Source organism: Pongo abelii, chromosome X (assembly GCF_028885655.2).
Source record: "Pongo abelii isolate AG06213 chromosome X, NHGRI_mPonAbe1-v2.0_pri, whole genome shotgun sequence".
In the NCBI taxonomy this organism is placed as follows: Eukaryota; Metazoa; Chordata; class Mammalia; order Primates; family Hominidae; genus Pongo; species Pongo abelii.
This window is the reverse complement of record NC_072008.2, coordinates 15,833,433-15,859,874: the sequence shown is the minus strand read 5'-3', so window position 1 is coordinate 15,859,874 and position 26,442 is coordinate 15,833,433. Positions and strand designations below refer to the sequence as shown.

Genomic DNA, 26,442 nt, shown 5'->3' with positions numbered 1-26,442 from the left:
CCCGGGAGGCGGAGCTTGCACTGAGCCAAGATCGCGCCACTGCACTTCAGCCCAGGCGACAGCGAGACTCTGTCTCAAAAAAATAAAAAAATAAAAATAAAAATAAAAAACAAGACAGCTAGGAGGAAAGCCTGTGTGCTCTGGAAAATGCATATCTTGTGTGTTTACCCTTTTAAAGGTAACTATACTTTGAAACAGATGAACTGCAGAAAGTTAACAAAGACTTCTTTTTTTTTTTACCGTGTTTACCTTTCTAAGAATTCTATGCATTTCCTAGGGCATACATGCAAAAGCCTTCACATTTCCCCCTTTTTAAAAGAGATATTTCTCAAACTTATATGTATACAGTTCAGTAGTGTTAAGTACAATCACACTTGTTTTGCAACAGATCTCTAGAATTCTTGCAACACAAGCTCTGTACCCACTAAATACAAATTCACCCTCTCCCCTTCCCCCAACCCTTGGCAACCACTTTTCTACTTTCTACTGTACGATTTTGACTACTTTGGATACTTCACATGGAGGAATCATACAGCATTTGTTCTTTTGTGGCTGGCTTATTTCACTTGGCATAATGCCTTCAAGGTTCATCCACATTGTACATTTGACAGGATTTCCTTCTTTTTAAAGGCTGAATAATATTCCATTGAATGTATATACCACATTTCCTTTATCTATTCATCTGTTGATGGACATTTGGGATGCTTCCAGAACCTCTTGGCTATTGTGAATAATGCTGCTATGAACATGGGTGTACAAATATCTCTTTGAGATCCCGCTTTGGTGGTAATTCTTATGGTAATTCTGTTTTCAGTTATTTGGGAAACCTGTGTACTGTTTTCCGTAATGACTGCACCGTTTTACATTACCACCAACAGTGCACAAGTGTTTCAACTTCTCTGCATCCTCCCCAATACTTGTTATTTTTTTGTTCTTCTGATAGTGGCCATCATGATGGGCATGAGACGATATCTCATTGTGGTTTTGCTTTGCATTTCCCTAATAATTAGCAATGTTGAGCATATTTTCATGTTCTTATTGGTCAATTGTATAACTTCTTTGGAGAAATGTCTGTGCAAGTCCTTTGCCCATTTTTAAAAAATTGAGTTATTTGGTTTTCTTGTTGTTGAGTTATAGAAGTTCCTCATATATTCTGGATTTGGGCTCCTTATAAGATATATGATTTGCAATTATTTTCTCTCATTCTAGAGCTTGCCTTTTCACTTTGTTGATTGCTTCCTTTGACACACAGACATTTTTAAGTTTGATGTAGTCCCGTTTCCTTCCTAACCATCTTTAAGTATATAGTTCAGTAGTGTTAAGTATATTCATCCAACCCTATCTTGCAGACCAGATGACAAACATATTCATGAAATAAATACTACCAGTCATTGATGCAACACTGAGTCTGAACATAGGCTTAGAGGCATTCGGAAACATTCCAAGATATTTATAAGCAAGAGCCACAGGAGCATGAATTCCTCAGAATATGTAGAATTATCTAGATTTTAGCCTATCTGACAAGTTTCTCTCCCTATTACCATAACAAAAGTCTTTTAAACCACTGTATAAACTGAGATATTTAAGTTAATCACCTGCCTTGCAAAGAACCTTGACTAATGAGTAAATAAAGTTCAGTCAGTTGTAAAGGGAAGACAGGATAGCTCTTTCACTGTAGAAAACATTATCATTATATACTATGTAACAGTGTGCAAATAATACAAAATAATATTATAAACTATAGGCTATTAGATTACTAGTCCTTTGAAAAATATTTCTGGAAGGCCGGGCACAGTGGCTCATGCCTGTCATCCCAGCACTTTGGGAGGCCAAGGCGGGTGGATCACCTGAGGTCAGGAGTTCAAGACCAGCCTGGCCAACATAGTGAAACCCCATCTCTACTAAAAATACAAAAATTAGCTGGGCATGGTGGCATGCGCCTGTAGTCCCAGCTACTCAGGAAGCTGAGGCAGGAGAAGCGCTTAAACCTGGGAGGCAGAGGTTGCAGTGAGCCAAGATAGTGCCACTGCACTCCAGCCTGGGGGACAGAGCGAGACTCCATCTCAAAAAAAAAAAAAAAAAAAAAAAAAAAAAAAAAAAAAATTTCTGGAAATGTACAATGAAAGAATTCTAAGTTCTAGGCACTTTAAGCATTTTTTCTTTTCTTTACCTTTTTTTTTTTTTTATTAGACACAGAGTCTCACTCTGTTGCCCAGGCTGGAGTGCAGTGGTGTGATCTTGGCTCACTGCAACCACCGCCTCCTGGGTTCAAGCGATTCTCCAGCCTCAGCTTCCCGAGTAGCTGGCATTACAGGTGCTCACCACCATGCCTGGCTAATTTTTTATTTGTAGTAGTGACAGGGTTTCATCATGTTGGCCAGGCTGGTCTCAAACTCCTGACCTCAAGTGAACTACCCGCCTCAGCCTCCCAAAGTGCTGGGATTACAGGTGTGAGCCACTGCGCCCGGTCAGGCATTTTCTTTAAAATGTTCTGCATATATTTCCTATATGATCAGACCTTTAAGTAAAATATCTGATCTTCGGAAATGCAAAGGGATTTCTGGGTATAGGAAAAGTCTTGTTTTCTTATAATTACAAAATATATTTTCTACATCATAAACTGATAGTAAGTAAGCGTATCATGTCCTTGTAACAACTAAACACTGGGGCAAATGTACTGATTGATAAGCCCTTATGAAAGAATACACATTCATGTTATAAAATAAAATACATCTAAAACCATGGCCAATATTCAGCCACGAAGTACCAGTCTGGGCCCATAGGCTGTTTCTGCAAGGCCTGAGTTCTGGTCAGTGTCTGTGCCTTACCACATGTTAAAAATTTTGATTATCATCCCTACGTATAGTGCTATAGAACCACTAATGGATAAACATAAAAAGATAGCTCAAAAATGTCAGACATAAAAAGATATTACAAGCTGGGCCAGGCGGCCAGCACCTGTAGCCCCAGCTACTCCAGAGGCTAAGGCAGGAGGACTGCTTGAACCTAGGAGTTCAAGGCTGCAGTGAGCTATCATTGGGCCACTGCACTCTAGCCTGGGCAACAGAGCAAGACCTAGTCTCTTAAAGAAAAAAAAAAGGCATTACAATTACCAACAGGTATCTGTAAGAGAAACTTGTGTCTCTTGCTGGTACCGAATAGCCTTCCTCAAAGACTGATGAAGCACTCTCATGCTAAGAAATGCACATCTGTAAATATCAAATGCAGGCACTTAGAATAGTCTAGTTAACAATTTTTAGTAAGCTAGTATATATTAAAGCAAAAGCAAAATAATGCCTAGATATGAATGTTTTAGGGGGTTGCTTGGCTGGTCGCCGGCTTGGGTTTCGCTTGTACATTCAGCACATAATCATGCCGGAAGGATGAACGAACAGTGCGATTCATCAGTGGCTGAAGGGGGCGGAAGTTGTCCACCATTCTTTTCTCTTTCTCCCCTTCGGAAGTGAAAAGCAGGGTCCGAAATTGCTCAAGCTAGAAATAGAACCAGAAAGCATAAATAATTTCAATAGAAAACTCGCTTTACCTCGTGAATAAATTACTTTCAGTTTTACAATTCTGAGCATTCGTTGCAAATTAGATACAGAAGGAGAAGTTATTTCTGGGTAAGAATGCCTTCACCACTTGACAGGGAATAAAATGCCTAGTGGTGGTGGTGATCCTGATGGTGGTCCTGTGGGGAGGAGAGCAGCAAGAGGTGGTGAAACCAAGAGGGCACTTGGGATCCAAAGACTGGGGGCAAAGGCCCTGTCCCCACATATTATCCATTTACCAAGGATGAGTTAATTCATCTCTTTCATTCTCAAGAACTTCCTCTTTAAATGAGCAAAACAGCCAGCTTACAGAATGAGAAAGGAAAGGCCTGATGCATATACTAACAACACCAAAAAAAGTGGGTTTATAAAACAATTTAACTGAATCATGAACATAAAATAAGTATTACTGATTGCTCACTCCACCTGGGTATTGTGGGCAAAGCCATGCATATAAATGTCTTTTTTTTTTTTCCTTTTCTTTCTTTCTTTTTTTTTTTTTTTTTTTTTTTTTAAGACAAAGTCTTACTCTGTCACCCACCCAGGCTAGAATGCAGTGGTGTGATCATGATTCACTGCAGGCTCAACCTCTGGGACTCAGGTGATCTCCCACCTCAGCCTCCCAAGTAGCTGGGATTATAGGCACATGCTGCCACACCCAGCTAATTTTTTAATTTTCTGTAGAGACAGGGTCTTGCTATGTTCAGTCCAGGCTGGTCTTGAACTCCTGGCCTCAAGTGATCCTCCCAACTAGGTCTCCCAAAGTGCTGGGATTACAGGTGTGAGCTACCACACAGGGCTGCATGTAGGTGTCTTAACTGGAGACAGGATGCTCTATGCTGGTGCTGTCCAATAGAACTTTCTGCAATGACGGAAATGTCCTCTGCACGGTCCATTACAGTAGTCACAAGCCACATGTGGCTACTGGGCACTTGAAACGTGGCCAGTGTAACTGAGGAACTGAATTTTACTTTTAATGTATTTATATTTAAATGTAAATGGTTACATGTGTCCAGTGGTTACAATATTAGACAATACAACTCAATGCAAAAGGAGCAACCCAGAATATCAACGGCTTGTTCTCTGATGTGGCTGCAGTATCAACCAGTAGCCCCTTGGTTTCAGACCCAATTGTGTTATGAAATACTTTACTTAGGCCGGGCATGGTGGCCTACATTTGTAATCCCAGCACTTTGGGAGGCCGAGGCAGGTGGATCACCTGAGGTCAGAAGTTCGAGACCAGCCTGACCAACATGGTGAAACCCTGTCTCTACTAAAATTACAAAATTAGCTGGACATGGTGGCACATGCCTGTAATCCCAGCTACTGAGCCCAGGAGGTGGAGGTTGCAGTGAGCCAAGATCGCGCCACTGGACTCTCACCTGGGCAACGAGAGTGAAACTCCATGTCAAAAAAAAAAAAAAAAAAAAAAAAGGAAATACTTTACTTCAGGCCAGCAGGAAAATCCATTCACATTTCCCCTCATTCAATCTGCCTCATTGTAACAACTGAGAAGACAGCCTGGGGCACAGCAGACAAGCAAGCGAAGAGTCATTTGCAACAAAGACTTCAGGGCAAATAGAGCTGAAGAGGCAGAACTAGGACTGAAAGCAAGCAATGAACGTATCACACAGCGGCTGTACATGCAAATTACACAAAAGCCCTCACTAATTAGAAAGCTGTATAAGTAGTTAATGTGTCTTCTTATTCAGCTAATTGCAGAAGATTAGAAATAGTCTAAGTTTCAAAGATAAATGACATCTGATCTATGAAATGAACTAGTATATAGTCCTTAAAAATAATACTGAATATGTTCATTATCTATAAAATGTTCCATGCAGCTGGGTGGGGTGGCTCACACTTGTAATCCCAGCACTTTGGGAGGCCGAGGCGGGTGGATCACGAGGTCAGGAGTTCGAGACCAGCCTGGCCAACACAGTGAAACCCCATCTCTACTAAAAATACAAAAAATTAGCCAGGCATGGTGGCGGGTGCCTGTAATCCCAGTTACTTGGGAGGCTGAGGCAGGAGAATTGCTTGAACCCGCAAGGCAGAGGTTGCAGTGAGCCGAGATCATGCCACTGCACTCCAGCCCAGGCGACAGCTAGAGACCATCTTAAAAAAAAAAAAAAAAAATGTTCCAAGCATCACTGAGTGAAAAGAGCAGCAAAATGGTATGTACAGAATGATTCCATTTTCATATAAAAATTGTGTATATTTATATAGATAAAAGACCAGAAGGACTTATGTGCATCTGGATAGACAAGAGACCAGAAGGATTTCCCCAAACAATGACAGTGGTAAAATTATAGGCAACTAGGATAATATTATAGATGACAGGTAGCACTGTTTTCCTTACTAAATTTTCGATGTTACCATAAGTTTTATATTAAATTACATTCTAGAAGTAGCCAGTACAGTTAGACCAGAAAATAAAATTTTAAATTATATAATTGAAAAATAAATTTTAAAATTTTGTTGAAATTGTATTTACAAAGTCCTCACATGGGCCACTGACCCTCTGATGTATTTGCTTTATTTGTTTTTCAATGTTATGTCCATTTGTTTTTCTAGAAGGAATATAAGTCGAGGAAATGTGTCAATTTTTTAATCCAAAGAATAGAAACAGACTAAATGTATAGGCCACAAAGCCTATACATTTGCAGGCATTAAAGGATTTTCTTATGCTTATCCTAGTACTTTCATGGTGGTAGTTTTTACATGTAATATATCTGGAATGTATTCCTGTGTAAGGTCTGAATGATGGATCCAATTTTTTCCCCCAAATGCCTGCTCAATTATTCCTCAACAGCATTTACCGAATACCGAATACTCTATCTTTCCTGCCTACTGAGTTGAGATGCTATATTTATCATAAAATAAATTCTCATATGTATTTGGATGTATTTCTGAAATTATTATTTTCTTCCTGTGATGGTTAATTTTATGTGTCAACTTGATTGGGTCATGGGATGCACAGACAGGTTAACGTATGTCTATGTATGTCTATGTATGTCCATGTATGTCTATGAAGGTGTTTCTGGAGGAGATTAGGATTCGAATTGGTAGACTGAGTAAAGTGAATGGCTCTCCCCAAAGTAGATGGGAATCATCCAATAAACAGGGTCTGAATAGAACAAAAAGGCAGAGGAAGGCTGAATTTGCTCTGATTGCTTGAGCTGAACATCAATCGTCTCCTTTCTTCGGAGCTCCTGGTTCGCAGGCTTTCAGACCAAGATAGAAATCTACATTATCAGCTCTCCAGCTCTCAGGCCTTTGAACTACACCACTGTCTTTCCTGGGTCTCCAGCTTGCAGATGGCAGATTGTAAGACTTCTTAGTCTCCATAATCACATAGCCAATACCTTATGATACAACTTTATCTTTATCTATCTTTTTATTTATCTTTATAGGGTTATAGAGTTAAGGTTATTTAACCTTTATAGGGTTATTTATCTAACTTTGTCTTTATCTATATCTGGTATGGTTTGGCCCTGTGTCCCTAACCAAATCTCACGTCGAATTGTAATCCCCCTGTGTCAGGGGAGGGGATCATGGGGGTGGATTTCCTCCTTACTGTTCTCGTGATAGTGAAAGAGTTCTCATGAAATCTGATGGTTTAAAAGTGTGTGGCACTTCCCCCATCTCTCTCTCTCTCTCCTGCCGCCATGTGAAGAAGGTCCTTGCTTCCCTTTTGCCTTCTGCCATGATTTAAAGTTTCTCGAGGCCTCCCAGTCATGCTTCCTGTTAAGCCTGTGGAACTATGAGTCAATTAAACCTTTCTTCATAAATTACCCAGTTTCAGGTAGTTCTTTATAGGAGTGTGAAAATGGACTAATACAATATATATCCTATTGGTTCTGTTTCTCTGGAGAATGCTAATATACTTCCCTTGATTGATCTCTTTATCCATGTGCCAGTAACATGCTATTTAATTATTGAGGCTTTATAACTTTGTGAGTCTAATTATCCCGTATTTTTCTAGAATTTTCCCTGGCTATTTATGTGTTTGTCTTTACTCATGAGTTTAGAAATAGCATATCGATTTAAAAATCCTATTGGCATATTTATTGGGAATACATAAATTTATGGTAAATAAATAATTCATGGAGAACGACAACTTAGGTTGTCATTTATGACAAAAAAAGGTGTTTTTATGTCTTTTGATCCTATAATGTGTTAACTTTATTAATTCAAGCCTTCTTTTGTATCCTCCAGGAACATTTTAAGTTTTCTTATTAGCTTTCCTTGTTAAAATTATTCCAAAGTATTTTATATTTTTGTTTCCATTATAAATAGGAGCCTTTCTTACATTATATCTTTATATCATATCTTTTAGCTGATTGTGATTTATATATGTCAAATGTATTGATTTCTAGAAATTAATATTGTATTCCACTGATTACCAAATTATCTCTGATTTTTGTAGTCGTTTTTTATTGTTTCTCTAATTTATTTTTTATTTTCCAGTCTAACTGTACTGGCTACTTCCAGAATGTAATTTAATATAAAACTTAATATGGTAACAATCCTTTCCATTCAAAACCTACTATTTGCTTTTGAACAGAGATCAATCTCTTTTATCAAGATAGGGAAGTCTCTATTCAGCTCTGTTTTATTAAAAATTTTCAAAAACTGAATGGTGATTTTTACAAATGTCTTTTTAACTTCCCTGGAAATGATAATATGATTTTTCTATTTAGATCCACTGATAGAATGAATTATATTAATATCATTCTTAACATGAACCATACTTGTATTACTGGAGTAAAAGCTACTTGGACAAAGTGTATATTTCTTCTGATGTACTGCTGGATTCTGTTTCTAATATTTTCTTTTTAGCTTTTTTTTCTTTTATGTTCTTCAGAGGAGGGTCCAATCTTTGGTGAGTGTTGGTATCAGTTATGCTGGCTTCATAAAAAGAATTTGGACGCTTTTTTTCTTATGAAAATGCTTTATAATCAATAAAAATCCCATAAAACAAGTATGAGTAAATATTATTATAGTTTATATTATACATTATACAGGATTTTGAGTGTTTGCATAGTAGCTACTACTTAGACTTAGTTTCTAAGGGAAAAATCGATCCCAAGTTCAAAAAATGGACTTACATTAAAGTTTCTGGACAAACATTGTTGAATTCTGTATTTATCCTGAGATTCTATAGCAGAATTCCCTTAAGGATTTTAAAGAGTTTTGAACACATTCATTTCCAGTCTTCATTCTTCCCTTTAAAAGGGTCTTGATTTTGTATAGAGTTTAATATTTATATATAAAATACCCAAGGCACAAGAAGACATATGTAATTGTCAAATATAGATGTAAAAAACTTATGTTCTTCTGTATTTTAACTCTTCTCTCTAGTTAATTTGAAACATCCCCAAATTCACGTCCAAACTGAGATAAGACGTTGGTACACTTCAATAAAAATGTATAAGCATTACAAGATGTTAAAACTGATGCCACAGTCTGAGCCCAGCCTTGTTTTACATGGGCAGACAAGGATTTCCTTAGATTGAAATTATGGAGAGAACATACCTGATCATGATCAACCTCTACTGGTTGCTTCTTAATGATCCAGGTGACAGACTCGGAGAGGGGTGGGGTAGTCAGAGACCCTGAGTAGGTCCAGTAATCTGGGCAGGTAGGCATCAGGCAGGAAGGGTCAAATGACCCAAATTCCACAAGGGCGTCCTGGCCAAGAGAAGAGATAATTGAGTCATTATTTAGTGGTGAAAACCACTCAGGAATCGGACAACGAGGCAATGGTTCTCAGGGAGTATCTGGAGATCAGCAGTGGTCCAGAGGAGCTCCAGGCCTTTCTGGGCAGCTTCCTGAAGAATCGCTGCTTAGGATGGTATCATGCCCGGCTTTGTTTCTGGAATTAACTGTGTATTTTTTATATTCCCCAGAGGGAAAGCAGACAAAACCATTTGATCTCTCAATTCTAGTGAGGTTCCAGCAGGTAGTCTCCTCTGAGTTTTGTTGAGAGGTTTTAGACAGTGGCCAGTGCATAAAGAAAGAGGCTTTGCATTTTCTTTTCTTTCTTTTTTTTTTTTGAGACGGAGTCTCACTCTGCCGCCCAGGCTAGAGTGCAGTGGTGCAGTCTTGGCTCACTGCAAGCTCCGCCTCCCGGGTTCATGCCATTCTCCTGCCTCAGCCTCCCAAGTAGCTGGGACTATAGGCGCCCGCCACCATGCCCGGCTAATTTTTTGTATTTTTTAGTAGAGACGGGGTTTCACTATGTTAGCCAGGACGGTCTCGATCTCCTGACCTCGTGATCCACCTGCCTCAGCCTCCCAAAGTGCTGTGATCACAGGCGTGAGCCACTGCGCCAGGCTGGAGGCTTTGCATTTTCGAGAGGCTAACTGAGAATTGTCCTTTTAAGAAGAAATGCAGCTCAGGAGGAGCCAGAAACCTGGACTAAAAGGAAAGAGAGGGAAAAAGAGGAAAATGGAGATGAGAGGAGAGGGAAAGAGGTAGGGATCAGAAGGACAGAGTGGGGGATGGGGGGAGATAATATGTGGGCTTCCAGAGAGGAACGGAGAGGGAAAGAGGTGGGGACCAGAGGGATACAGTGGGGGATGAGAGGGAGAAGGAGAGAATATATGGGCCTCCAGAGAGCAGCCCTTTGAGATTCTGAATATTGAAGAATTAATACTGGGGGACTGGACAAAGGCATCCGACCTGAAGGATGTGGATTACTGTTCTTTCTAGCTGGACAAGGCAAGTTTCTGTAGAACTGCTCTCTGCTCCCTGCCTGTGGGATGGCAGCTACAGAAAAGAAGGCTGCTCTGGGTGCGTTCACAAGGACTTAGAAAGAGCCGGTGTCAGGAACAGAGGAGGGGACAGCAATATGTTCCCGAGTCCCCAAGTCCTCAGTGGCACCGCAGCAAAACCAGAAAGCTCACTGTCTACCCGAAGAATCATGACTTCTGTCCCCTGGAATCATAAATGGCAAGTTTTCTTCTAAGGCTGAATACAGTTCACCTAATTAAACTTCCCAATTCAAAGTGCCTTGGTAATGTCTCCGCTCTGAGATTGAAACATAAAAGTATATTTCAAGTAATTAAGGAAAACAAATAGTACCTTATGCTTAATTGACGGCAAAGTATCCACTAATTTCTGTAGCTCTTTATGATGTTTGCCTAGCTAAAGAACAACAAGTAAGAAAATATTACAAACAATGGACATCTCACTGTAGAAACTGTAACAGAATGTGAATTAAAATTAACTACCTGGTGATTACATAAAAACAAACTGCATGACTGAAATTACACTTAAACTTGTAATTTATAATTTTATAAACATTACTGAATTAAATTAGAGAACAAATCAGCAGGCTGTTTGCTGACAAGGTCAGCGTGCCTGCAGTGAAAGGTGCCCTCTGCTTCATTTAAGTTCTTAAATTGAAATTAAAATTAAATAAAATGAAAAATGGTTCCACAACTGCAGTAGACACATTTCAAGTGCTCAATTGCCACATGTGGCTTGTGACCACTCTATTGGGCTGTGCATTTTTATATCGTTTAAAATATATTCTTTTTTTTGGTGGTGGGGGGGATGGAGTCTCGCTCTGTCGCACAGGCCGGAGTGCAGTGGCACAATCTTGGCTTACTGCAGCCTCCACCTCCCAGGCTCAAGCAAGCGATCCTCCTGCCTCAGCCTCCTGAGTAGCTAGGATTACAGGTGCACACCATTATGCCTGGCTGATTTTTGTATTTTTAGTAGAAATAGGGTTTCCCCATGGAAGCCAGGCTGGTCTCGAACTCCTGACCTCAAGTGATCTGCCTGCCTCGGCCTCCCAAAGTGCTGGGATTATAGGCATGAGCCACCATGCCTGGCCCTAAAATATATTCTTAACAATCCTGTATTTCAAGCACTATTTATCTTACCAATGTATGGATCCCAACATTCTTAAAGTAAATAACAATATTATAAAGTTCTATCTTTTCATTCTAGAATACAACATATCATTTAAAGTTGGTGAGATTTTTTACCTTTAAAAATACTCCTATCACAGCCAAACCATTTTCTTCCAGTGCTGCATCCTCAAAGTTTTCAAATTTTACTGCGTTCCAATGCACTAAGTGCAGCTGAAACACCATGAAAAGAGGGTTAACACATGACTACACAGAATCTCTCCAGAATAAACCTACAGCCTCAGTCAATCTATGACATTTAAACATGTTTCCCCACCCAAAGTAAAGCCACTAAGAAAACCACATGACAACATGGTGCAAAATGAGATAGAAACAAAGATCAGGGAGAAATTTAGGCAAGAGCAGCAATTAATATTATTTTAGAATAAAGGATTTGGGGAGAAAAATAGAAAATTCATATAACAAAGTGACACTTCAGTGAGCAATCAACATTTGTCCAGTCCCATCTTGATTTGAATGAAATACCAATATTCAAAATCCACTTGCATCTACAGGAGAGAAGATGTTTATATTGAGAGAAATAGATCCTCCATATGGAAATTATGCAGGAGTTAAAGACAAATTTCTTCTTCAAGGAATAACCATTTAAAATGTGCTTTTAGGCTGGGTATGGTGGTTCACACCTGTAATCTCAGCATTTTGGGAGGCCAAGGTGGGAGAATCACTTGAACCCAGGAGTATGAGACCAGCCTGGACGACATAGTGAGACCTTGTCTCTACAAAAAAATTTAAAAATTAGCAGGGCAGGCCGGGCGTGGTGGCTCACGCCTGTAATCCCAGCACTTTGCGAGGCCGAGGCGGGTGGATCACGAGGTCAGGAGATCGAGACCATCCTGGCTAACACGGTGAAACTCCATCTCTACTAAAAATACAAAAAATTAGCTGGGCGCAGTGGTGGGCGCTTGTAGTCCCAGCTACTTGGGAGGCTGAGGCAGGAGAATGGTGTGAACCCGGGAGGCGGAGCTTGCAGTGAGCCAAGATCACGCCACTGCACTCCAGCCTGGGCGACAGAGCGAAACTCTGTCTCAAAAAAAAAAAAAAAAAAATTAGCAGGGCATAGTGATGTGCGCCTGTTGTCTGAGGTAGGAGGATTGCTTAAGGTCGAGGCTGCAGTGAACCGTGATTGTGCCACTGCACTCCAGCCTGGGTGACAGAGTGAGACCCTGTCTCACAAAGCAAAATAAAATGAAACAAATATAAAATAAATTTTTAAATGGGCTTTTATTTTTTACATAACATTTACAATTGAATTAGGAAAAAAGTTGTAAGAAGAAATTCTATTTCCCTAAAATCTCCCTTTATTTCCCTACAAATCATTCCTCATTCATCAGTTATGAGTGCATTATCACCCAGCCTCCCAAGTGAGACACCACAAAGTCATGGTTAACTTTGCCTTCTCCTATCCTGAAGAGAACCCTACCTTCAAGTCCTGTTGCTTTAATTTCAGAAATGCTTGATAAATCTTGCCCTTTTTCTCTATTTCTATTGCCACAGCCTTCATTTAGGCTCCCACCACCGCAAACTTGCATTAATTCGACCTGTGGCTCCACAATGTTCCCTGGGTTATTACTTTGGGCTACTATTTGAGTCCACCTTCGAATTCCAGAAGAATTCAGTTTCAGGATCTTAAGGTTCATTTCAACTATATTATTTGAGATGAGAGAAGTTAACATTTTTACATGTCTTAGCTGAGAATGATCAAAACTGCCTGAGAAAGCTATTTAGCATTTATAGGAATCACCTGATTCTGATAATGTCTTACAACTAAAAGTTCAGAATTATCCCCACTTCTCTACAATTGTCACTGTTCCTGACCTTCTCAACATACCTCTGCTGGGAAGCATTTGCTGTCCACGGTGTGCTCAGAACCCCAGGCATCAATGGCCCCCCAGTGAAAATGGAACTGCTTCAATCGGTAGTTGTGTTCCAGGGGTCCTCCCTTGATCACTAAAATGGCACATCCAACAATTCAGGGAAGAGTTATTTGTGCAGTGGGGGAATGTGGGTGAAAGGCCAAATCTCCAGTGGACCCTCCATGTGAACTGTCTTAAATGGATTACACTGAATTATATACAAGTGATTATAAATTTGATTTTCATGAAGTCAATGCACGTATAAGGGCAAGACCAAATAACATCAAGATTTAACTACATAACAAGCTACAAACAATTGTTAAAGGCCAATTCTTGACTTAATTTTATATCCTATATTATTGTGTCCAGTTTTCTTTTGTGTGCAATAAAATGCAAATTTCTCTCAGCACATTTATCCAACATGACTTTATAATACTGAAATATGGGGATAAAAGGATCTTTCTTTTTTTATGCACAGACACTTTGCTTTTCAAGTTTTGAAGATACTAGTGTTGCTTTCCCTTTCATTGAAATGGAATAGGACATTTGCAAGTCAAAAATGATCACCTGGGAGATGTTGGTCAAAAGGTACAAAGTTTCAGTTAGGAAGAATATGTTTTCAAGATGTATTGCACAGCATGGTGACCATAGTTGATAATAATGTATCGCACATTTCAAAATTACTAAAAGAGTAACAGTAGATTTTCTCGCTACAAAAAAAAAATGGTAAGCATGTGAGGTGATGGATATTTTCATTGCTTGATATAATCATTCCACAGTGCATACATATATCAAAAGATTACATTGTACCTGGTAAATATATACAAATATGTCAATTGAAAAAACACACTGGCTGGGCCTGGTGGCTCACACCTGTAATCCCAGCACTTTGGAAGGCTGAAGCAGGTGGCTCATCTGAGGTCAGGAATTTGAGACCAGCCTGGCCAACATGGTGAAACCCCATCTCTACTAAAAAAAAAAAAAAATCATAATAATTAGCTGGGCGTGGTGGCCCATTGCTGTAGTCCCAGCTACTCAGGTGGCTGAGGCACAAGAATCACTTGAACCCAGGAGGCAGAGGTTGCGGTGAGCCGAGATCGTGCCACTGCACTCCAGCCTGAGTGACAGACCGGGACTCTGTCGCAAACACACAGACACACACACACAAATTATTACCAATATATTATAGGCAAAATATTGACAGGTGTTTTTTTTTTGAAACAGGGTCTTACTCTGTCGCCCAGGCTGGAGTGCAATGGCACAATGTCGGCTCACTGCAACCTCTGCCTCCTGGGCTCAAGCCATCCTCCTACCTCAGTCTCCTGAGTAGCTGGGACTACAGGCATGCACCACCATGCCAGGCTTTTTTTTTTTTTTTTTTTTTTGTAGAGATGGGGTTTTGCCATGTTGCTCAGGCTTGTCTTGAACTCCTGAGCTCAAGAGATCAACCCATCTCAGCCTCCCAAAGTGCTGGGATTACAGGCAGTTGAGCCACTGCGCCTGGCCCAGATAAGATGTTTTTGGCCCGGCGCGGTGGCTCATGCCTGTAATCCCAGCACTTTGGGAGGCTGAGGCGGGCGGATCATGAGGTCAGGAGATCAAGACCATCCTGGCTAACATGGTGAAACCCCGTCTCTACCAAAAATAAAAAAAAAAAAATTAGCTGGGTATGGTGGCGGGTGCCTGTAGTCCCAGCTACTTGGGAGGCTGAGGAAGGAAAATGGCGTGAACCTGGGAGATGGAGCTTGCAGTGAGCCAAGATCACGCCACTGCACTCCAGCCTGGGCAACAGAGAAAGACTCTTTCTAAAAAATAAAAATAAATAAAACATAGAAAAGAAAAGGAAAGGAAAGAAAGAGAGAGAGAAATAGACTGTCAAGCAGCTGTCAGGCTAGTTAACTGGGATGTCACTGGTAACCTCAGCAAGATTAAAGGAAAAAGGTGGGGTTGGGTGGGGCAGATGAATGCAGGAAAGAAGGAAATATAGTCATCAAGAAATGGGGCAGGCCCAGCAGTGGCTCACACCTGTAATCCTAGCACTCCGGGAGGCCAAGGTGGGAGGTTCACTTGAGGCCAGGAGTTTGAGACCAGCCTGAAAAACACAGTGAGACCCAGTCTCTACAGAAAAAAAAGAAAGAAACAAAGAAATGGGGCAGGTAGACAGAAGATAGTGAATTGGAAAGCAGAGCAGTCATAACATATATCAAATAAATATATACTGATGTATTTGAGGTTGTTGATATTTTACTTTATTCTTTTATTTTATTTTTTTTTTTTTGAGACAGAGTCTCACTCTGTTGCCCAGGCTGGAATGCAGTGGCACGATCTCGCCTCACTGCAACCTCCAACTCCCAGGTTCAAGTGATTCTCCTGCCTCAGCCTCCCCGAGAAGCTGGAATTACAGGCGTGTGCCACCATGCTCGAATAATTTTTGTATTTTGGTAGAGAAGGGGTTTCACCATGTTGGCCAGGCTGGTCTCGAACTCCTGACCTCAAGTGATCCACCCACATCGGCCTCCCAAAGTATTGGGATTACAGGCGTGAGCCACCATGCTTGGCCTGATATTTTATTCTTTCCATGCTCTAAGATGAGAAAGGATTAAACTTGTAAAAAATTACATAACAAATATAAAACATTCAGCAGAGAGTCTGGCTGGTAGTAAGCAATCTGTAATATTCACTCCCTCCTTTTATTTTTCAATGTGAAAGAGAAGGAGCTGACAGAGAAAGGGATGGTGAAGAGAAAGGAAATACACAGAACCCACATAAATAAAAGCAAATGCAGGAAATGGACACGAGGAATGCTTCTGGGGTGATGGAAATGTTTTAAAATTAGATTATAGTGATGGTTGCACAACTCTGTAAATTTCCTTTAAAAATCATTAAACTGTGTGTGTTTTAAACTGTGTACGTGTGTTTTAAACTGTGTACGTGTGTTTTAAAGTAAATGTAGGACCAAAAACAAGGAAGGAGAACTTAAAATGTTTGTGAAAGCATTCTTACTAGGTTCACTGGCACTGCTGCAAAGAAGTGTAAAGTCAGGGAAGCAGGATGGAGCAGGAAGCACCCTGAGGAGGAGAACAAAGGCACTCACCTCTCCATCTCTTTAATGCCTGTTGACAGTGCCAATAAGAGGAATTCCAGAGGAGATGATAATTGACAGGGATCATCCAGGGACAATTTAGTACCCTTCCCCACAGTATTTCGACTCTCTTATATGCACTCATTCAAATCAGTAACGGTGTCCTACTCAGGGGAACCAAATACCAAACAACACCCAGCAGAGGACTGCGGTATGAGATGTTCACATACCTTCTCTTATAATCCTATTAAGGTAGGTAGGTCATGTTGTCCTCTCTTTCATTCCAGAGTTTAGTAATTTGAGTCTTCTGTCTTTTATTTTTTTCTTGGTCTCCACCAATTAAAAGTTGGTGAACTTTGTTGATCTTCCCAAAGAACCAACTTTTGATTTCACTGATTTCTGCTCGTTCTTTATTATGTCCTTCTCTCTACTTGCTTTTGGGTTTAGTTTGTTCTTCTTTTTCTAGTTTCTTAAGGTGGAAAGCTGAGATACTGACTTGAGAAAGTTCTTCTCTATTATAGGCATTTTCATCTATAAATTTCCCTCTAAGCACTGCTTTAGCTGCATCCCAAAAGGACTGATATGATGTTTTTGTCACATACCTTCCCCAGCTCCTTTTCCTTGCACTTTATTCCAATCCTCACAAAGCACACTGTGGCAGCATTTCTTAGGGTTTTTTCTTTGAAATTTATAGACATCGATATTTATTAGGTTTTTACTTTTCTAGAATTGTTTCTTGCCTTTCTTTGTTTCTAAAATGTCTTGCTTTCTTTCACTTTTTATTTTTATGTTCATTCACTCTTTTTTTCCTCTTTGCATGCTATTGATTGTTTTGCAACAACATGGGGAAATAGCAGCGAAGAATAAACAGGAAATAAGAGGCAGTCACTGAAAGGTGGAAAAAGAGAGAGACAGAGAGAGAGAGAGAAAATTAGGTAATTACTAAAAATTGATGCTATCTTAAAGAAAATAATTATTAAAGCATAATTTAAAACGGCTATCAGTTTTAGTTCTTTCTAACCAAACAAGAAAAAAATTAGCAAACTCTCTACAATTTTTCTTGCATATTTGGTAAGTGTGTGACTCACACTCCTAGGGAAGACAGGTTCAAGGGGTGATTTAGTCAGTTGGGTTTGTAGGTATCTAAAAAGAAGCTATTATGACAAAAACGTGGATGACTTGTTTTCCATCTAAGATTACTCATGCAAATGGGTAGATAAGAATTCTTGAGTCCTGGCTCGGTGGCTCATACCTATAATCCAAGCACTTTGGGAGGCCGAGGTGGGAGGATCACTTGATCTCAGGAACCCCATCTCTACAAAAAATACAAAAATTAGCCGGAGCTGGGTGCAGTGGCTCACACCTATAATCTCAGCACTTTGGGAGGCCAAGGTGGGCAGATCACTTGAGGTCAGGAGTTTGAGACCAGCCTGGCCAACATGGTGAAAACCGTCTCTACTAAAATACAAAAATTAGCCAGGTGTGATGGCATGTGCCTGTAATCCCAGCTACTCAGGAGGCTGAGGCGGGAGAATTGCCTGAAGCCAGGAGGTGAAGGTTGCAGTGAGCCAAGATCACGCCACTGCACTCCAGCCTGGGTGACAGAGTGGACACCATCTCAAAAAAAGAAGGCCAGGTGCAGTGGCTGACACCTGTAATCCCAGCACTTTGGGAGGCCGAGGCAGGTGGATCACCTGAGGTCCTGAGGTCAGGTGTTTGAGACCAGCCTGGCCAACATGGTGAAACCCTGTCTCTACTACAAATACCAAAAATTAGCAGGGTGTATGGCAGGCACCTGTAATCCCAGCTACTCAGAAGGCTGAGGTGGGAGAATCACTTGAGCCCGGGAGGCAGAAGTTGCAGTGAGCCGAGATCACGCCATTGCACTCCAGCCTGGGCAACAAGAGCAAAACTCCGTCTCAAAAACAAAAACAAACAAACAAACAAAAAAATTAGCTGAGCGTGGTGGTACATGCCTGTGGTCCCAACTACTCGGGAGGCTGAGGTGGGAGGATTGCTTGAGTCCAGGAGGTTGAGGCTGCAGTGAGCTGCGATCATGCCACTGCACTCCAGCCTGGACAACAGAGTGAGGCCCTGTCTCAAAAAAAAAAAAAAAAAAAGAATTCTAGAATCTATTGTTCAAAAGAAAAAGAGAGGACTAAAAGATAAAACAGCTATTTGCCCTGAAAGTTCTTGGGCTCAAGTCACTTAGTTAAGAAACTCATTAAGCAACTTTCTAAGACTTCCAACTCAATGAAGCAATGATATATTGGCAACAGACAGTCCCTATACTGTCAAGGGCTTTAGAAAGCTGAGCAATACCAAGGATGCCCAGAAGAAAGCAGACTGCTAGGGCCCTAGATGGGGTTGAGAATTCAAAAGGATTGCTATGCATGCAGAGTAAATGGATGAGAGTTGGTATCCTATAGACTGGGTCTGCCCATTAGTTTACATCTGGCAGGGATAATGGTAGAGCCCCAAGGGGGACAAGTAGAGCTCACCAGAGTGCCAGACAGTCATCCAGAACACAGGAATTTAGCTTGTTGTTTTGAAGATTTCTGGAATCCGTATAAACAAGGTAATATTATGGGCTTCCAGTTGAGAAGGGGGCACACTCTAGAGTTTTGGGGAAATTAAGAAAGATGCATGATGAGGGGTATAATAAAAGCCCAGACTTCACCGCTACACAATATATCTATGTAACAAAACAAAACTAAACTTATACCCACTACATATATTTTAAAAGAACATATATCAGTATCATTTTTCTTTCTTATCTTTTTTATTCCTCCCTTCTCTAGCTATTCCACCAACAGACCCAGATGGCCTTAAACAATGTTTCCCAAAGCATGGCACATGAGATGGTTTTATGTGGTACAAGATGCTTTTACTTGTGTAGTAAGTTACTTTAAGAGAATTGGAAACAATATAATGAAACACATCAACCTGTGAATTCACAGATATAAAATTTAAATAAATAACTTTACGCAAAAAAAGGGGGTGAAAGAAAGATGCCCATGAATCTGGGAGGAAAAAGAACTTCCTACTTTGAGATATGAAAGTAAGATGTTCATGGTTTTGGGGCTGTGTCATACCATGGAGGAGAAAGGAAAGTTGGAGGCATGGAGACACCTAAATTCTTAGACAGACTCAAATACCTTCTGAATCACAGCAGAGACACATATCAGAAGGGAGAAAACCAGAGAGAGATTAAGCCCACTGGAGGAGCAGTCTGTTTGTAGTTAGGCCAGAGTGCCATGTCTAAGTATCAGAGCATCACTAGGAAAATACAAAGAAAACAAAGACACAGTTGAGACTCAGAGCCAGGATAAACGCAGGAGTGAATATTTTCTTTTTTTTTTTTTTTTTTTTTTGAGACAGAGTCTCACCCTGATGCCAGGCTGGAGTGCAGTGGCGCAATCTCAGCTCACTGCAACCTCTGCCTCCCAGGTTCAAGTAATTCTCCTGCCTCAGCCTCCTGAGTAGCTGGGATTACAGGCATGCACCACCACGCCCGGCTAATGCTTTGTATTTTAGTAAAGATGGGGTTTCACCATGTTGCCCAGGGTGATCTCGAACTCCTAAACTCAGGCAATCCGCCCACCTCGGCCTCCCAAAGTGCTGAGATTACAGGCTAAGCCACAGATCCTGGCCTCATTATCATTTTTAAGGACTCATTTCCTAACATTCATGAGAGAAAACAAGTTTCTTTGAGATCAAGATTTCTCAGCTTCAGCTCTATTGATATTGGAGGCTAGATAACTCTTTGTTAAGGATATCCGGCGCACTGTAGGATCTTTAGTGGCATCCCTGACTTTGACACACTAGATGCCAATCTAATTTCCCAAGTTGTGACAATGAAAAACGCCTTCGGATCCTGCAGCGGGGAGTGAGGGATATGGAGGGGCATGGGGGAAGTTGGCAGAATTACCACTGGTTGATAACTACTTTAAACTATTCCAAATAATAATTATTTTGAGACTAATTTGGACTATTTGACATCATCAAATGCAGTAAAACAAACAAGCAAACAAAAAAAAAGGGAAAATAAATCTTCACAAAATTAACCACCTTCTGTCTTCCATAGACACTATAAGTTTCAGGTAAACTTTGAAATCATTCACATTAGTTTATATCCATGAAGGTTAAAAAAAAGATTCAAAATCAATATAATATTTGAATTTTAAAAACTCTTTTAAATTGTGTTTCTTTTAAACTAGGTAGGTAACACTGTTTATTTAACAAAATTACCAGATCATAAGTTTCCATTTCTCTAATATATGACTAGTCTTTGCAACCTAATGCACACATGAATATCCTTTTGGCCCCATTTCAAGTGTATTGTAATCTGCTAAGTTAAATTGATTAAACAATGCTACTATTTAATGTAAAAGTTCTCATAAAGCCAAAAAGCAAAGGAAAAAAATTAGTACATATTCAATATACACATACAAAATAAATTTCTGGCAAAACTTCCATTTCACACCTATGCTCTATACCAATTATAAATCTATACATAGAGAGATAGAGATATATTTATTAATTAAAAATACTACCTATACTAGTTGAAGAAAATATGCATAAAAACTAGAAGGAATTTTTTTTCACACATTCAAAAAGTTAAGATCAATGAATTCCATGCCATTGATAAAAAAGAGGTCAATACTGTCATGGAGAGAGTTTGATGTGTCTGTGTTAACATGACACTGTTTCTTTAACTCCTTACAAGACCACCAGATCTTGCCCTCACCTGATTTATCTGTAGAATCTTCAAATTCCACGAGGAAAGAGTACCCATTATTCCAGACGTGGAGGCAGGTGGCTGGGTCATAAGAGATGGTGAGTGGTTTTAAGCCGGGATCATAAACACTGTCCCTCCACCGAATGTTGATGGGTGACTGTCGATCGCCCCCAGGAACCAGGTCCACGCTCTCCCAGAGTGGATGCACTAAGAGAAAGCAGGTCAGCCTATTATCAAGACTGTTGGACCGAGTGCGGTGGCTCACTCCTATAATCCCAGCACTTTGGGAGGCCAAGGCGGGTGGATCACTTGAGGCCAGGAGTTTGAGACCAGCCTAGGAAACACAGCGAAATCCTGTCTCTACAAAATATACAAAAAATTATCCAGGCGTGGTGGTACACACCTGTAGTCCTAGCTACCGGGGAGGCTAAAGTGGGAGGATTGAGCCAGGAGGTCGAGGCTGTTGTGAGCCATGATCGCACCACTGCACTCCAGCCTGGGCAACAGACCCAAACCATGTCTCAAAAGAAAAAAAAAAAAAAGCCTGTCTACTGTACTTCTGGAGAACCTGTCAGGGCTAATGGAAACTAAAAGCCTTAGGAATTAGCCACTATGATGGTTACTTTTAGGTACTGACTTGACTGGATTAAAGGATACCTAGAAACCTGGGGTGTTTCTCTGGGGGTGTTTACAGAGGAGACTAGCATGTAATTCTGAGTGGACTAGGTGGGAAAGATCCGCCCTCAATGTGGGCAGGTATCATCTAAACTGCTGGGGGGCCAGAGAGAACAAAAACATGGAAAAACTGAATGTGTCCATCTATCTGCTGGATCTTGGATACACTCTTCTGCTCCTGTCCTTGGGTAACAGCTATAGGCTTCCCAGCCTTTGGACTCCAGAACTTACACCAGCACCTCTCTGGGTTCTCAGGCATTTGGCCTCAGACTGAGAGTTATACCATCAGTTTCCCTGGTTCTGAGGCCTGTGTCTTGGACTGTCCCATACTACCAGTATCTCAGGGTCTCCGGCTTGCAGATGGCCTGTCATGGGACTTCCCAGCCTCTATAATCGTGTGAGCAATTTCCACTAATAAATTCCCTCTCATCTATCTCTCTATCTATATACCTTATTGGTTCTGCTTCTGGAGAACCCTGACCAATACAGCCACTTAGGGGTTTAATCGATACACAAAAGTAGAGGATTAAGATAGGTCAGAGAGCACCTAGCAGAGGAATAGCATTTTGGCATCTTGCAAAACCAACACATCTCAGTCTGCCTACTAAGCTCACCTAAACCAAGTGCAATCAGTGCTGTGATCACAGTATAATGCATGGAGTTTAGTGCCATGTGGAAATAGGGTATTCATAAATGAGTTTCTTTTCTTCCTTGAGAATTTCCCAACCCCCAACTCCCCAAAGTGGCTTTAAATACAAAGACAAATTAATTTAATTTTCAATAACAGATTTATTTTCAAAAAAGGAAATGGGAGAACTTTGGGAAAGGAAACATTGAATCAGTATTGTCAGTGTTTAACTGGTTGGCTGGTAGAAAAAAAGACTTGCGTAGCCTGCATCCCGTAAGATGCTCGCCCCACATAACTGTGCGTACTGAGTTGAGTTCACCTCCTATGTAAGCAAACTCTGAGGACCAGGCAGCCATCCTGCAAAACCTGGGTAGAACATCGGCATTGCTAAGGTCCCTGGAGGTTGCAGTGTGTCACAGGGAAGTGGAGATTATCTATTAAGGTGTACACATATAATTTATCCTCCACAGGCACTGAAGACATTGCTGATGCTGATTTTCTTCCAGAGTCAAGCACCAGGTCTCTGTAGCAAGTCCCTGGTAAGTATCAGCAGACTTGCTGATAACACAGAGTGGCCTGTTGAGATCCCCATGTGTGATGAGCAGAACCAATGTATATCAGTTTGGGGTGGTCCATTTCCCTGTCTTTTAGAAGTACCACGGATGGGTAGAATCAAGAACAACAGGAAAACTAGGAGAAACATGAGGGAAATCATTACCAACAACGCTCTGCATCTCGCCCCACCACTAAGAATAAGGATGAGACTGACCGGGCACAGTGGCTCACGCCTGTAATCCCAGCACTTTGGCGGATCATGAGGTCAGGAGATCGAGACACAGTGAAACCCTGTCTCTATTAAAAATTAGCCGGGTGTGGTGGCACACGCCTGTAGTCCCAGCTACTCGGGAGGCTGAGGCAGGAAAATCGCTTGAACCCGGGAGATGGCGGTTGTAGTGAGCCGAGATTGTGCCACTGCACTCCAGCCTGGGTGACAGAGTAAGACTCTGTCTCAAAAAAAAAAAAGAATAAGGATGAAACTAAGGTAGTTGTTTTGTTACTCTGTCAAATCCCTCATGTATGGCAGTATCATCTCCTATTTCCATAAAAAGCAGAAACCTGCCTCTGGTTTACTCTGACAGAGCAGATAATCCTCTTCCTTCAGTAATTGCTGAAAGCTGGAAGTCAATATATTTTTTTGTTTGTTTGTTTGTTTTTTTAGACGGAGTCTTGCTCTGTCTCCCAGGCTGGAGTGCAGTGGCATGATCTTGGCTCACTGCAACCTCCAACTCCTGGGTTCAAGCAATTCTCCTGCCTCAGCCTCCTGAGTAACTGGGATTACAGGTGCATGCCACCACACCCGGCTAACTTTTGTATATTTTTAGTAGAGATGGGGTTTTGCCGTGTTGGCCAGGATGGGCTTGAACTCCTGGCCTCAAGTTATCCACCCACCTCGGCCTCCCAAAGTGCTGGGATTACAGGCGTGAACCACTGCGCCTGACCGTTAAGTCAGTATCTTAACCTTAGTGTTTTGTTTTGTTTTGTTTTATTTATAAAAGTGCTCCAGCAATACAGACAAAGAGCTCTCCTGAGAGTGCCTAAATCAGTGGTTTTCAACAGAGAGAGCAATTCAGTCCCCCAAAAACATTTAGCAATGTCTGGAGACATTTTCGGATGGCAAAACTGGGAGAGGGTGCTAGTGACATCTAGAGCTTAGAGGCCAGGGATGCTGCTAAAGATCCTACAATGCACTGGATGGGCTCCTACAAGACAAAGAACCATCCTGACCCAAAAGCCAATAGTGCCAAAGTTGAGAAACCCTGGTCTAAAGATAAAAGGTGCATGCAAACTCATAATACTCTTTTCTTTCTATTTCTTCATATAATGCAGTACTCTCATCTCTGGAGAGGTCTGAACCCAATGTTCTGGTTTTGTTTTTTTTTTTTTCCTTAGTATAAAACGACTTGTGAAGAACAAGAACTTTAAAGAACAAGAAGTCTCTGTTTCAGAAAACTAAAATGGAAAATGCACATGAACTGGCACATCTGAAATGAAATCTGGGCCATACTGTCATAATCTAATTAGAATGCAAATTCCTTGTGGGCAGGAGCCACATCTTCCTCCTTTTTTGTTGCCCTGTGGTATCTTATTAAACATATGCCCTTCTGGAAAACATCCTATTAGGTACTATGTTCACTTTCTGGGTGACAAGATCAATAGAAGCCCAAACCTCATCACCATGCAATACACCCATGTAACAAATCTGCATATGTAACCCCTGAATGTAAAATAAAAATAGAAATTTTAAAAAAGAAAGAAATTAACAATTTGAAAAAGCAATCATGGCAACTATGCAGCAGCCAACGTCATAACACATACAACCTCAGGGTCTAAAAATGTTTAGTAATTTTATCCAATAACATATCATATACCATATTTTTCATCTTAGAGGGAAAGATGATCTTAAATTTCTGTTACATTTGGTTCTGTTATATCCACCCAAACACTTAGATTCATATTCATCATGAATAAACATCTCTTTTAAAGGCAAAAATAAAAAATAAAATAAACATATGCCCTGTAACGTATCCAACTGCCATTGCTGGGGGGGAAAAAGCTCAAATTCAAATGATTTGAAAGGATTCAAATGATCTGAAAAATGATTCAAATTGTGTTAATTTTTTAACTTCTAGAAAGCCCTTGAAAGGCCCTGATTCTGTTTTTAAAGATTCCTGACACAAAGGGACTATGCACCTTCCCCTCTGAGACACTCAGACTGTGGCTGATAATTTGAGAATTCACACTCTTCAAAGCCATTCAATGAGGGTCTCCTATGACGACTAGGGAAGAACTGGAGTGATTAGGCCCCTAAGACGACACCTTGGTCATCCTTAATTGTTCCCCATCTCATTCATGAAATGGGAAGTATCAACACTCACACTCACGCAAATACCAGCCCAAGAAAACTGGGCCTGTTCCTTCAATTGCTCTTTAATGACCATAATGACACGATCAGTTTATGCCCTTGAGTTTACAAGTTCAGCTTCCAGGTTTTCTTTCCTCCTACCCACCTCCTCCTTTACTAAACTAGACCATCTAGGTTAGACATCCAACTCACTGTGGGGGAGGGGGTCCTTGGTCACTGCCCCCTTACTGAAGCCAATTTTTTGCCAAGGGTTTGTTTTGCTAAAGATAAACTGACACTTTTGTTCTCTCCTACTCCCTTCCTTTTCCTCTATTTAAGCAAAAATCAGATCAAAACAATTTCCTGGTAGTTGCTCATATTTTACCTCAAAAATAAGATGATTAAGTGGTCTAACAGAAGCTTCATTTTCAGGTTCTTCCTGTATAGGGAAAATGAAATAAACAGATAGTGATTTTATCAACCGTGGTTTATGTTAACAAAGGCATACCATCATTAAGAAAGTGTCGGCCGGGTGCAGTGGCTCATGCCTGTAATCTCAGCACTTTGGGAGGCCGAGGCAGGCGGATCACCTGAGGTCAGGAGTTCAAGACCAGCCTGGCCAACATGATGAAACCCCGTCTCTACTAAAGATACAAAAAATTAGCTGGGCGTGGTGGTGCGCATCTATAATCCCAGCTACTCAGGGAGGCTGAGGCAGGAGAATTGCTTGAAACCGGGAAGTGGAGGTTGCAGTGAGCTGAGATTGTGTCATTGCACTCTAGCCGGAGCAACAGGGCAAGACTCCATCTCAAAAAAAAAAAAAAAAAAAAAAAAAAGGTGTCAGTAATTTGTAGCTGATGGGCAACAAAAGCCCTGCAGAGGATTCCATGTTGAGGAAGTGCTTGATTTTAGTTGTTTATATGAGTAGTCCTAGGTTTGATTTATTTTGTTCTTTAGCACTGTCTTAGTCCATTCAGCCTGCTATGACAGAATGTCATAGACTAGGTGGCTTATAAATAAGAGAAATATATTTCTCACAGTTCTGGAGTCTGGGAAGTCCAAGATCA

At 40.8% G+C, this 26,442-nt stretch overlaps 1 protein-coding gene and 1 long non-coding RNA gene across 8 annotated transcripts in view; one reads left to right on the top strand and one right to left on the bottom strand.

Moving 5' to 3' along the window:
* Positions 1-324: 324 nt before the first annotated feature.
* Positions 325-26,442, bottom strand: part of CA5B (carbonic anhydrase 5B) — a 110,117-nt gene continuing 83,999 nt past the window's right edge. For 6 of the 7 annotated variants that reach the window (XM_054544353.2, XM_063721193.1, XM_063721195.1 and 3 more), the window contains 6 exons: positions 21,180-21,377; positions 13,323-13,441; positions 11,552-11,647; positions 10,641-10,703; positions 9,090-9,245; positions 3,242-3,492 (listed from right to left, as the gene is read on the bottom strand). In XM_054544353.2, coding sequence (XP_054400328.1) covers positions 3,313-3,492; positions 9,090-9,245; positions 10,641-10,703; positions 11,552-11,647; positions 13,323-13,441; positions 21,180-21,377 — 812 coding nt within the window. In that variant the 3' untranslated portion in view covers positions 3,242-3,312. Of the gene's footprint in view, positions 3,493-9,089; positions 9,246-10,640; positions 10,704-11,551; positions 11,648-13,322; positions 13,442-21,179; positions 21,378-26,442 lie in introns of all 7 variants that reach the window. The other variant, XM_002831414.6, reaches the window with a different exon arrangement.
* Positions 16,511-25,681, top strand: LOC112130759 (uncharacterized). Its single transcript, XR_002912960.2, has 3 exons — positions 16,511-16,681; positions 22,944-23,012; positions 24,424-25,681. It is a non-coding gene; the product is annotated as an uncharacterized LOC112130759 (long non-coding RNA).